The 13,582-nt window shown below is 35.6% G+C and overlaps 1 protein-coding gene across 1 annotated transcript in view; it reads left to right on the top strand.

The window, feature by feature from the left end:
- Kntc1 (kinetochore associated 1) overlaps nt 1–13,582 on the top strand; it is an 87,951-nt gene that overhangs the window by 19,947 nt on the left and 54,422 nt on the right. Inside the window, 10 exon segments of the mRNA XM_048785481.1 lie at nt 869–984; nt 1,313–1,367; nt 1,886–1,984; nt 4,255–4,298; nt 4,406–4,471; nt 4,565–4,640; nt 9,678–9,803; nt 9,898–9,987; nt 11,435–11,488; nt 12,397–12,458. Coding sequence (XP_048641438.1) covers nt 869–984; nt 1,313–1,367; nt 1,886–1,984; nt 4,255–4,298; nt 4,406–4,471; nt 4,565–4,640; nt 9,678–9,803; nt 9,898–9,987; nt 11,435–11,488; nt 12,397–12,458 — 788 coding nt within the window.

The raw sequence follows: 13,582 nt of genomic DNA, 5'->3' as shown, positions 1-13,582 counted from the left end.
TGGTTTTTGTGTGTTCATTTTTTGTGACACTGGGTATGGAACCTAGGGCCTTAAAGCATGCAAAACAAACACTCTGTACCTTAGTCCTGATACTCGTAACAGTAGAAAAAGTTAGCCAGATGTGGTGGCTTATGCTTGACATCCTACCTACTGCAGGAAGATTGTAAGCCAGAGGCCAGCCTGGGCAACTTAATGAGATTCTGCCTTAAAATTTAAGTAATAATAATTTAAAAAAAAAGGTCTGTGGTGGAATGTCCCTGGGTCTAGCCTCTAGTACCATAAAATAAGTAAATTAATTAAATGAAATAAAAAACAGTAATGGCCAGAGATGTAACTCAGTTGTAGAGTACTCATGGGTTCATTCCCCAGCAAACAAAAATGAAAGTAAAAATGTTGTCAAACTAGGCTGGGGTTGTGACTCAGGGTAGAGTGCTTGCCTGGCACATGTGAGGCACTGGGTTTGCTCCTCAGCTCCACATAAAAATAGATAGATAAAATAAAGGTATTGTGGGGCTGGGGATGTGGCTCAAGCGGTAGCGCGCTCGCCTGGCATGCGTGCGGCCCGGGTTCGATCCTCAGCACCACATACAAACAAAGATGTTGTGTCCGCCGAAAAACTAAAAAATAAATATAAAAAAAAAAAAATAAACCTTTAAAAAAAAATAAATAAATAAAGGTATTGTGTCAATTTACACGAAAATATTTAAAAAAAAATTGTTGTCAAACTTACCAAGACAAGGACTTGACCTGGAGTAGATTACTGTCTAGTGTACTGTGCTTTGTTTCAGTGTATGTGTGTGTGTAAATGTCCTGAAGTGTAAATTTATAGTCAATTAAAAGACATGTAAGTAGAATGTCTCTTTTTCAGAATGTGCTGAGTTTGTGGGATGTCTACACGCTCACTCCCATATGGAACTGGCCCTCCCTTCACATAGAGGAGTTTCTCCTCACTACAGAAGCAGAGTCTCCTTCGTCAGTCACCTGGTATGTCATGACTGGCTAGTAGTAATTTTCCATCTCTTAGCACCAGGTTCCTTATCTGATTTTGTTCAGACTAATGTTCTAAACTACACTGTGATTTGTCTGAGAGGAAGGATGAACTTGTCTGCATATTTCCATTGGAAACAACTAGACATTATGATCTTCCAAGTAACTATGTTAGAAACAGAATGTCAATCTAGGCTATAAACATGGAGAAAGAGTCCAACATCTCTTCTGTAAATCCTTTGCAACTTTATGCAAGAGTATCACTTTAACATATCTAGCAACTGTCAAAGCCTGTTTGATTACTTGGAGGTTTTTTCTCTTTTAGGCAAGGGATTACAAATCTCAAATTAGTAGCTCTGACAACTGCAATTGATAAAAAGGTACTGGAAATTTTTATTTCATGTTTGTCTATATCGCGTTAGAAATAGCATTTATAAATACAAAAATAAATGTTAAGCAATGCTCACAATGTATAAACTCTTAGTTCACACAGACACTTCACAAATCAGAAAGAATTCTATAGAACTCCTTCTTTCCATTTAAAAAAAGTGATATAAATCTTAGCTGCACTTTTTAAATATAGTGTTTTAGAAATCAAATAGTCCCTAAGTGTCTATATATATAATCCTGGTGACAAAGGATTACATTCACCCTAAATAAAAGTTGTAGAGTAGACTTAGGTATATGGGTTTTTATTCAACAGATGTAAAGATGGAATAAAACATAATTTTATATGTAACATTTAAATAATACAATAACGAGTTTACTTGAAAAGGAATTTTTTGTGTTTAGCTTTGTGTACCAGGTGTGAAATGTGTGACCTAGATTGTCTGGTGCTCTTTTGTTCGTGTAGTTTTATAATGACCCACTCAATTAGTTGCTTTTCTATTTCTCTTAGATGAGAAATCTCATGGTTTATTCATTACCTTCAATGGAAATACTATATTCTTTGGAAGTATCTAGTATTTCTTCTCTGGTTCAAACAGGAATTAGCACAGTAAGTTTATACATATTTTAAACTACTTTTTATTAATTTTTTAAAAACTTAAGTGTAACTAATCTCAATATCTGGATCCTAATGGAATATCTGGAAAGATCTCAAGTTTGTAACTATATTTATTTATTTATTTTTTTAAGGGTTTTTTTTTTTTTTTTTTGGTCAGTGAACCTTTAATTAATTTATTTATGTATTATACGTTCTGCTGAGGATCAAACCAGTGCCTCACAATGCTAGGCAAGCACTCTACCACTGAGTCACAGCCACAGCCCTTATATTTATTGTTAACTCAGATATACTTTCTCGACCAAGATCTGTCTCTATATTAAAAAAAAAAGAAGAAGAAGAAAAAGAAAAGAAAATCAAATAGCACATCAGTCATCTGCTTATTCAATATTATTGTTTTTTTATAGGAAATACAGATAATAATTTTAGGAAGGACTAATGTTTTTATTTATTTTTAATTTGTACAGATTCATAGATTACAATGTGATAATTCAATATATGTCTAAAGTGTGTAATGATTAAATCAAGGTAGTTAACATTCCTATTTCCTTAAACATTACTTAAAATATTTTGATTAACATGTAATAATTGTACATAACTTTATAGTGTGATGCTCCTATTTTTTTAAATTGTAACCTTTTAAAAAAAGTTTTACCATATTTGTTTTATTCTCTCTTTTTTTTTTAAACAATACAGGTCAAGTGCTTGGCCTCAAGTATTCTAGGCAAACACTGTATCACTTACCTAAATCCTCAGCCCTTTTAATTTTTTTATTTTGTGATAGGATGACTTTAAATTGCTCAGGCTGGGGCTGGGGATGTGGCTCAAGTGGTAGTGCGCTTGCCTGGCATGCGTGCGGCCCAGGTTCGATCCTCAGTACCACATACAAACAAAGATGTTGTGTCCGCCGAGAACTAAAAAATAAATATTAAAAAATTCTCTCTCTCTCTCTCTCTCTCTCTGTCTCTTTAAAAAAAAAAAAATTTAAGGAAAAAATAAATAAATAAATAAATTGCTCAGGCTGGCCTGGTACTTGGCAATCCTCCTGCCTCAGCCTTCGAAATATCTAGTACATACCAAATACAGGCATGTACCACCTCACCTATCTTGTTCCATTTCTTTTTTTCTTTTTCTTTTTTTTTTAGTATTTTCTTAGTTGTAGTTGGATACAATACCTTCATTTTATTTATTCATATGGTGCTGAGGATCGAAACCAGTGCCTAACACGTGCTAGGCGAGCGCTGTACTGCTCAGCCCCAGCCCTCCTTTTTTTTTTTTATATGCACGTTTACATGCAATATTTTTCTAAAGAATTTAGAAATTACTTGTAGACTTTCTGTCTTCTCACTTCTAAATGCTTCAGCAAGTATATTTTAAGAATAAGGTCATTCTGCTGTGCACGGTAGTATATGCCTAACTGCAGAGGCTGAGGTATTGCAAGTTTAAGGCCAACCTCAACAACTTAGCCAGACCCTAAACAACTTAGTGAGACCCTCTCTCAAAATAAAAAATAAAAAGGGCTATGGATATAGCTCAGTAATGAATCACCCCTGTGTTCTATCCCCCAGTACCAAATAAATAAATAAATAGGAATAAGGTCATTCTCCTACAGTATACTTAACACACTCAGAAAATTTAACATTAATCCAATGCTGTTATAAAATATACCTTCCAAATTCAAATTTCACGATTGTATCAATTACTTTAAAGCCATTATTATTATAATTTTTAATCCAGGATCTAATCAAGGATCATTTATTGAATTTAGTCATGGAGTTGTTCCATCTAGTGTAGTTCCATAGTCTTTGTCTTAAGACACTGGCATTTTTGAAGAGTCCCAGCATCTGGTTTTGTGGAATGGCCCTCTGTGTGGATTTTTCTGATCATTTCATCATGGTTAGATTCATGCTCAGCTCTTTTGACACAAGTACTACATAGGTAATTCTGGGTCCTAGCCATATCACAGTAAGTGCCTCATAGTTCCCATTTGTCCTGTATCTGTGTTGTTAAATTTGATTTCTCGACGAAGACACTTCTGCCAGATTTTTCCACTTATAAAGATATATTTTCCTATTTATAATTAATAAGTAATTTGTGCGGTGTTATTTTGAGACCACGGGAAGATTCTTTTTCTTAACTGTTTTTCCTTGGTGGTTTAAAACCCATCGATGGATGGATTCTTAATTGAATCAGTTGTAATTCTATCGATGATAAAAATACATTTTCCTTATCTTGGAATTTTAATCATGTTTTTGTTTTTGTAGGACACCATATATCTTCTGGAAGGAATTAGCAAAAATGATCCAAAGTAGGTCATGTTTTGTTTTATCTGATAAATTGTTAAGTAACAGGCAAGTTAAAATTTGCTCATTAACCCTAAATAACCAGGGCACTGATACCATGATCTTTTTTCAGACTGTCTGAGGATACCACCTCTGTTTTAGTGCTCAGGTGTCTCACAGAAGCTTTACCAGAAAACAGGTAACTTTTTTATTTTAAGCTTTACCCTTTAACAAGAAGTTTAAATTCCTTCATTAATAAATTCTGAATGAAATTTCTTTTTAAACGTACCAGGTTGAGTCGGTTACTTCACAAACACAGATTTGCTGAAGCTGAGAGCTTTGCCATCCAGTTTGGACTAGATGTTGAGGTAATTTTGCCTGTATTCGCTCCTTCACTGAAAGGGCACTTCCTGGTACTCTGGAGGCTTTAGAGACACAGACTTGTGAGATGTTGGAGTTTCTTGTGATCAGGCCTTTACTGAGGCATGACTGGTAGAGTAGGAGTCAAAGGGAAGAGTGACCTGTAATGGGGCAGAGAGACACCATGTCATGGAGAGGTTAGTTTGTATGTCAGACCATCCAGGGAGGGGAAGGGGACTGTAGTGACAAGAATGGCATGATGGCAGTGAGTGAGGCTTAGGCTGCTTCCAGGAACTCCTGGGAATCAGGACTGGAGTTTAGGTCACATAAGAAGGGAACAGAAGGGGGCGGTGATGTATAAGCATGGGCCAGAGCTGGAGGGACTGAGGTAATGGGGAGCTCCTGAGTACGTTAAGCAGGAGAGTGTCTCCATCAGGTTATCTTTTGGGAGAAAGGAATGATTATTTGAAAGAGAGTAAACCAAATAGCTCAAATATCATCTCTCTATGAGAGAGCTGAACCAATCCCAAGAAGTGAAGATGTATGAGACAGAGGGGAGAGGAGAGAGAGACAGAGGCTGGTAATAGAGAGAGATAGGCAGCAGAATCAGCACAATGTAGTGATCATATGTCAGGAAGGACAGAGGACTCAAGTTTCACTAGCATGACTCTGGCTCAGAGGACACATTATTGCATGATGGTGCCATTCTCTAAAATCAGAAATACATGTGGAAGAGCAGGTCATGAGTACAATATAAGAGTTCTGCTCTGTAACATTGGATGTAAGGGATTGGTAAATAGGGCTGTCTGGGAGGAAGCTGGGAGGTGGGCTGACTGGAGGTGGGGAACACCAGAGGAGCTCAGCAATGTTGGAGAACATGTGTAGTAAAAAGATCAAGCATAAGATCTTGACATGTGCGGGTAGAGGAAAAAGGGCTATCTATGCATTTGGGAAGTAATAAAGAGGGAAACTACAAGAACATAGTTATAGAAGACAAAGGAGGAAAATTTTCAGTTTAATGGGGAGCAATCAGCAATTGCAGATACTACAGAGAAGATCTGAGTATCAAGGCTGAAAGATGATTGGTGTATTTGGCCATAGGGAAGTCACTGAATTCCTTGAAAATTTTGTTTCTTAAGAAGGAATGGAAGCCGGGCATTGTGGCACCTTCCTATAATCCTGATGGCTCGGGAGGCTTGACAAGAGGATTGTGAGTTCAAAGCCAGCCTCATCAACTTAGCGATGCACTAAGCAACTCAGTGAGACCTTGTCTCTAAATAAAATACAAAATAGGTCTGGGGATATGGCTCAGTGGTTGAGTGCCCCTGAGTTCAATTCCGAGTATCAAAAATAAAAAATTTAAAAAAAGGAATAGAGGGGCTGCAGTTATGACTCAGTGGTAGAGTGCTTGCATAGCACGAGTGAGGTTCAATCCTCAGCACCACATTAAAATAAATTTTAAAAATAAAGGTATTACAACTAAAAAAATAAGGAATGGAAGAGTGGTAAGTATATACAATGGAATATCACTCAGCCATAAAGAATAAAATTATGGTGTTTGCTAATAGATGGATGGAATTGGAGACTATCTTGCTAAGTTAAATAAGCCAATCCCCCAAATCCTAAGGCTGAATGTTCTCTCTGATACGTGGATTCTAACACACAATGGGAGTAGGAGGGAAGAATAGAAGTTTATGGATTAGACAAAGTGGAATGAAGGGAAGTGGGGGAGTTGAGAATAGCAAAGACAGTAGAATGAATCAGACATAACTTTCCTATGTTCATATGTGAATACATGACTGGTGTAACCCCATATCATGTACAACCACAAGAATGGGAAATTATACTCCATGTGTGTATGATATGTCAAAATACATTCTAGCCAGGTGTGGTGGCACATGCCTGTAGTCCCAGTGACTTGGGAGGCTGAAGAAGGAGGATTGCAAGTTCAAAGCCAGCCTCAGCAATTTAGTGAGGCCCTAAGCAGCCCTGTCTCTAATAAAATATGAAAAAAGGGTTGGGGATATGGCTGAGTGGTAAAGCACCCCAGGGTTCAATCTCCAGTACAAAAAAAAAAAAAATCTGTCATTTATAGCTAAAAAGAATAAATTAAAAAGAAAAAAAAAAGAGAAAGGAATGGAGGAGATAGCCCAATTGTACTTGATTAAAGAATTAATATTTAAGCTGGGGCTGGGGTGTGGCTCAGTGGTAGAGCACTTGCCTAGCATGTGTGAGGCATTGGGTTCGATCCCCAGCACCACATAAGAAAACTAAATAAACAAAATAAAGTTATTGTGTCCATCTACAACTAAAAATATTTTTTATAAAATTTAAGCTGGACATGGAGATACATATCTATAATTCCAGCAACTCAGGAGGCTAAGGCAAGAAGATCACAAGTTCAAAGCCAGCCTCAGGAAGTTAGTGAGACCCTGTCTCAAAATAAAAAATAAAAAGAACCGAGGATGTGGCTTATTTAAGTACCCCTGGATTAAATCCATGGTGTGGGAAGAAAAGAATTAGTATTTCCCAAATGGGTGGTAACTATGTGTTGTTTTAAAAATATAAGATTTGGGGCTGGGGTTATGGCTTAGTAGTAGAGCACTTGCCTGGCATTGGGTTTGATTCTTGACACTGCATATAAATAAATAAAGTAAAGGTCTACAAACAACTAAAAAAAAAATCCTTAAAAAAATAGTATATAAGATTTGCTATGTATGGTGCTGCATACTTGTAGTCCCAGCAATTTGGGAGCCTGGGGCAGGAGGATTGCAAGTTCAAGGCCAGCCTCAACAATTTAGCCAGACCCTAAGCAACTTAGTAAGACCTTGTCTCAAAAAATAAAAAGGACTGTGGATATGGCTCAGAGGTAAAGCACTGCTTGGTTAAATCCCCAGTACCAAAAAATAAAAACAAATATGAGGTTTTAAACAGTTAGAATATTTTTGTTTATTGTTTAGAGAGGAATATGAATGAAGGGATAGGGAAATGGTAGCAAGTGCAAAACCAAAATAAGGAGTACTTCCAGTTGGAGAAAAGAGGATGATATATTTAAGAAGAGGAGTCTTGGGGCTGGGGTTGTGAGGCACTGGGTATAAAAATAAATAAATTAAGGTATTGTGTTCATCTACAACTAAAAAAATATTTAACAAAATAAGAGTGGTCTTAACCATATTGAAAGTATGTCTTTTTAAGTTGATAAAAGGAACTTGAAATTTTAGGTCTGTCTTTTTTTTTTTTTTTTTTGGTATTTGGGATTGAACCCATGGGTACTCTGCCACTGAACTATACCCTAGCTGTTTCTATTTTTTTGTTTTGAGACAAGGTTTTGCCAAATTACACAGACTGGCCTCTAACTTCTCCTCCTGCCTTAGCAAGTGTTCTTAACTCTAGACACTAAAGAATTGTTAATAGACTTTAAAAAACTAGACATGAAACACAATTGTGTGATTGTCTTTTAAAAACCAGCTATAAGCTGAGCATGGTGTGCATTCCTGTAATCCCAGTGATTCAGGATGCTGAGGCAGGAGGACCCCTTGATTTCAGGAGTTAGAGGCCAGCCTGGGCAATGTAGCTAAACTCTCTCTTAAAAACAAAGAAAACCCAGCTGCATTGCTTTTGGGTTGCATAAATTTATACCCATTACTGGACCTTTCTTAAGTCTTTGATGTTTTGTTACAATGAGGTAAAAATGCTTACTACTTAGGTGTTTGTGCGAATTGAGATAATTTATAAAATTCTTTTAATTGACCAATAAATCATTATATGTACTTTACAGAGTACAATGTAATATTTTGAGATATATATTTACATTGTACAGTAGTTAAATCAAGCAAATTAGTATTCCTGTCACCTCACATAATTACTATTTTGTGTGTGTGTTATGAGAACATTTAAAATCTACTCTTTGCAGGGGTTGGGGTGCTGGGGTTGTGGTTTAGTAATAGGGCGTGCATCATGAATGTGTGAGGCACTGGGTTTGATCCTCAGCACCACATAGAAATAAATAAAGGTATTGTGTCCGTCTACAACTAAAAAAAAAATATTTTAAAAAAAATCTATTCTTTACTAGGTATGGTAGTGCATACCTAGCTATTCAGCTATTCAGGAGGCTGAGGCAGGGGATTCTAAAGTTCAAGGCCATCTGTGGCAACTTAAGGAGATTCCATCTCAAAATGAAATACAAAAAGGGCTAGGAGTGTAATTTAGTGGTAACAGCACCCCTGGTTTCAAACCCCAGCACTACAAATAAACAAAAAATCTGGTTAGCAATTTGGAAATATACAATACATTGTTATTAATTATAGTAACTACTCTGCTTAGTAGATGTCCAAAATTATTATTCTTCTCTAATTGAAAATTTGTACCTTTAGTCAGCATCTTCCCTTTATCTATCTACTCCTTCCCACAGTCTCTGGTAACCACCATTCCACTCCTGTATTGAGTTCCATTGTTTAGATTCCACATACATGTGAGATCATGCGTTGTCTTTCTGTGCCTGCCTTATTCATTTAGCATAGTGTCCTCATATTCATCTATATTTTTGCAAATGACAGGATTTCATCTCTCCTAAGGCTGGATAGTATTCCATCATGTATATGTGCCACATTTTCTTTATCCATTTATCCATTAATGTACAATTAGGTTGCTTGCATGTCTTAGCTCATATTAAGGTCTTAGTATACTGCTTGACAGTGAGTTAAGGCTCAGTAAATAAAAATGGTTTCCATAATTTCTTTCAGATATCTAAGTGTTACTGTCTTTATTTTAAAAATATTTTTAGTTGCAGATAGACACAATGCCTTTATCTATTTTATTTTTTTTATGTGGTGCTAAGGATCGAACCCAGTGCCTCACACATGCTAGGCAAGCTCTATACTAGGAGCCACAACCCCAGCCCAAAGCGTTACTTTTCTTTAAGCTTCATTCCTGAACCACATGAGGATTCATTCGTAAATTAATCTCTCACAGTTTGCTGTGAGAGTAAGTCTTCCACAGATACTATTGTACTTCAAGTTATTTGCTGTGGTATGTTTATATTACAGCTTGTTTACAAGGTAAAATCAAATGATATATTGGAGAAACTAGCTTTGAGTTCTGTGGATACCAGTGAGCAGGCCAAATGGCAGCAACTTGTAGATGAAGCTAAGGAAAATCTACACAAAATCCAGGTATGCTTCACCAGCTACTTCCTAGAGTACTCAAGCTGATGTGTTGATCAACAACATTAGGTCTCTTCACTATGACTTACTATTTGTGAAACAGGATGATGAATTTGTAGTGAATTATTGCCTGAAGGCCCAGTGGATAACCTATGAAACAACTCAGGAAATGCTCAATTATGCTAAAGCCAGGGTAAGTTGGTTTGTCTGTCTGAATTCCTTTCTTCTTTATTTTTTTCTTTATTTTTCTTTCTTCTACCACCTCATATTCATATACATTTTTTGTGCTTCCATTTTATTCTCTATGTGTAATATTTTTAAAATTTTTATTATAATTTCATTGATAACATTTGTATATCATACAATTTACCACAATCTTTTTAGGGGGGACAGGAGCATTGGGGAATTATTGAACCCAGAGATAGTTTACCACTGAGCTATATCCCCCATCCCCAACGCTTTTTTATTTTTCATTTTGAAACAGTCTCACTAAGTTTCTGAGGGTGTTGCTGAGTTGCATAGGCTAGCCTCAAAACTTGTAGTCCTCCTGCCTCAGCCTCCCGAATTACTAGGATTACAGATTTGTACCACTCTGCCCTGCTCACCATGATCATTTCTAGAACTTTTTCATTATCCCAGAAAGAAACCCTATACTCATTACATTTACTTCCAGTTTTTCTCAACTCCCAACCTAGGCAAACTTCCTGTCTCTATTAGTTGTGCCTGTTCTGGACAGTTCAAATAAATGGAATCATATGATATGTATCATTGTTGTCCAGCTTCTTTATAATTTAGCATATTTTCTGGATTTATTCATGTTGAAGCAAGGGCCAATGATATGTTTCTTTTTTATTGCCAAATAATACTTCATTGTATATGAACAGAGCACATTTTGCTTTGTTTATTCATTGATGGACATTTGGGTTTCTTCCACATTTTTTTGCTGTTGTGAATAACTGCTATAAATATGGTTTTACAAATAACTGTTCAAGTCCCTGCTTTGAGGTTTTTTTTTTGAGCATGTACCTACAAGTGCAATTGCTAGAATCATATGTTAATTCTGTTTTTATTTTTTTGAGGAATGCCATATTGTTTTCCATGGTGGCTGCACCAGTTTACATTCCCACTGACAGCATACAAGGAACACATTTTTTCTACGTCCTTCCCAATACTCATTATTTTCTGTTTGTTTGCTTTTTGTTTTGATACTGGCTATCCTAACAGGTATGAAGTAGAGAGTAATTTTTATAATGTTTGTGCATGTTAGTTTATCTTATGCACAAATAAGTAATTTTGAAAAAAATTCTTTTTATCTTGTAGACATTTGTAACTTTTTTTTTTTTTTTTGCTATTTCAAATAATGCCATTTTTGCAGTAAATTGTTCCTCTCAGAGACCTATGAGAATGACTGTTATTCTAGCTGACATACCCCTTAAAATGAAAGTATAACATATGGGCAAAATCTTCTGGGCTGTTCCTATGTAATGCATTGTTTTTTAAAAAAGTCTTTTTGTTTATTGTTCAGACTTAACGTAATTTGTTTTCAAAGATATTATTTTTTATCAATTCACAGAAAATCCATCCTCTTTTATGAAATACCTAATATAGTAGATGTTCTGTTTTTTATTTTTCATTCTTAGCTTTTGAAGAAAGAAGATAAAATTGTTCCTGCCAATTCTGATGGCTTGATAGAGGTAATTACAATTACATTAGATTGATAGATTAATTTGGGGTGAATGTGCTGTCACAATGTTTTTCCTTTCCCGATAGTTTTGTATTTCTTTAAGAGCAAGTTATCATTTTAATACCTCAGCTTTGCTTGGGCATGGTGGTGCACACCTGTGATCTCAGCTACTTAGAAGGCAAAAGGAGGAGAATTACAAGTTTGTTGGCCTGGGCAACTTAGTGAGACCCTGTCTCAAAATAAAAAATGGACTGGGGATGTAGCCCAGTGATAGAGTGCCCCGCTTCAATCCTTGGTACTACAAAAACAAAACCCTAGCTCCCTTTTCTACAAAATGGGACCATAAATAATGTTTGCTTTATAGAGTCCTTCTGAGGTAAATGGAAATAGTTTCTATAAACTATTTTGCAGAGTACCTATTATCTGCTAAACTCAAATAAATATAAACCATTAATGATTATTATGATGGTGCCAAAATACATGGGTGTGTGCACATGAGGAGTACATTTAGATTCTCAAAATAAATGTTCAGTATAATCCAGCCTAGTTTTACTAGGATGGACTCAGCACCTTGCCCATACTAGCACCTTGCACATGTGTATAAATCATAGAGGAAACTGATTTTGAAGGACACTATGATTAATGTGCATAGGCCTTTGTAATCAAATGTGATAGATGATATTTTCATCATTCTATTTTGTGTATGTGTTATGTAAAGGCAGAAGGAATAGGAATGGACCTGTAATGTGGAATCAAATGAGGGTGCATATAAGACTTGTGAACTAGAAGGACCCTAATTTTTTCTTTTTTTTCTTTTTGTGTGTGTGTGTGTGGGGGGTACTGGGGATTAAACCCAGATAGTTTTTATTTAAATACATTGCCTATAACATTCAGTTTATCAAGGTATTTTTTCATTAGGTACTAAGGGCTCATGCAAAGTTGACTACTTTTTATGGAGCATTTGGACCAGAAAAATTCAGGTGTGTATCCCATTTCTAGATTGCGAATTAATTATAAAGTTGGAATGTCATGAAAATATAGTATTTGTTTGGATAAATTTGTGTTAACTGGTGAAGGGGGAGCCAGGATATTCACATGATGGAAAATATATCTTTTTTTGTTTGTTTGTTTTAATTAGTTATACATGACAGTACAATGACCTTGACATATCATACATTTGAATCAGATGAAAATATATCTTTTTAAAAAAAAAAAAATAGGCTTAACAACCTTGCTGTCATTTCTTTAGTAGAAATCTTTACAACTTTGCTTTTTCTCATTTTCTTACAATATTGTCTAACAGTTCACTTCTCTTAATTGTTAATTTACCCTGATAAATAGATTTATCTTTAAGGAAAGCATACCTTGTGTTTGTAAGAAATGATAGTCATGGTGCACATATGAGTATATATATGGATTCAGTTTCTGGAAATGGAATTGCTAAGGCAAATGTATACGCTTCTAAATTTATCCTCCAGATATATTCATTCATTCTGATAAATGGAGAGGAGATGCCCATTTTCTCATTTGTTGAGACTTTATCATAAAATTTTATTTTTATTAATCTGATTTGTGAAAAATATATTGCAAAAATAGTTGCTGCATTGCTTTGGCTTTGATTTTTGATTTTTTTTTTTTTTTGTACTGGGTTTTGAATTCAGGGGCACTCTATCCCTGAGCTACATCCCCAGCCCTAGGTCTCGCTAAGTTACCTAGGGCTTCATTAAGTTGCTGAGGTTGGCTTTCAACTTGTGATCCTCCTGCCTCACCCTCCCAAGTCTCTGAGATTGCAGGCATGTACCACTGCACCTGGCTTGATTCTTAATTTTGACTGAGCTAAGTATTCCTTTTTTTTTACATCTTTGGTTCCTATTTCTCTTGGGGTTTTGTTCTTTGTAAATTGATTTATATAAGAGTATTTCAAATTTTGCCTCCTTGGGCAATTTTCTTTTTGTCTTGTTTTGTGCTGAGGATCAACTCAGCACCTTGCACAAACTAGTGAGTACTCTACCACTGAGCCACAACCCCAGCCCTCTTATTATGTTTTTTAATATAAATTTTGCATATTTTTTGTTAATGTTATTCAGATTTTTTACCATGTTTT

This window comes from Marmota marmota, unplaced genomic scaffold (assembly GCF_001458135.2).
Source record: "Marmota marmota marmota unplaced genomic scaffold, marMar, whole genome shotgun sequence".
NCBI lineage: Eukaryota > Metazoa > Chordata > Mammalia > Rodentia > Sciuridae > Marmota > Marmota marmota.
Note: the sequence above shows the minus strand (reverse complement) of the source record. Positions and strands in the feature narration are given on the sequence as shown.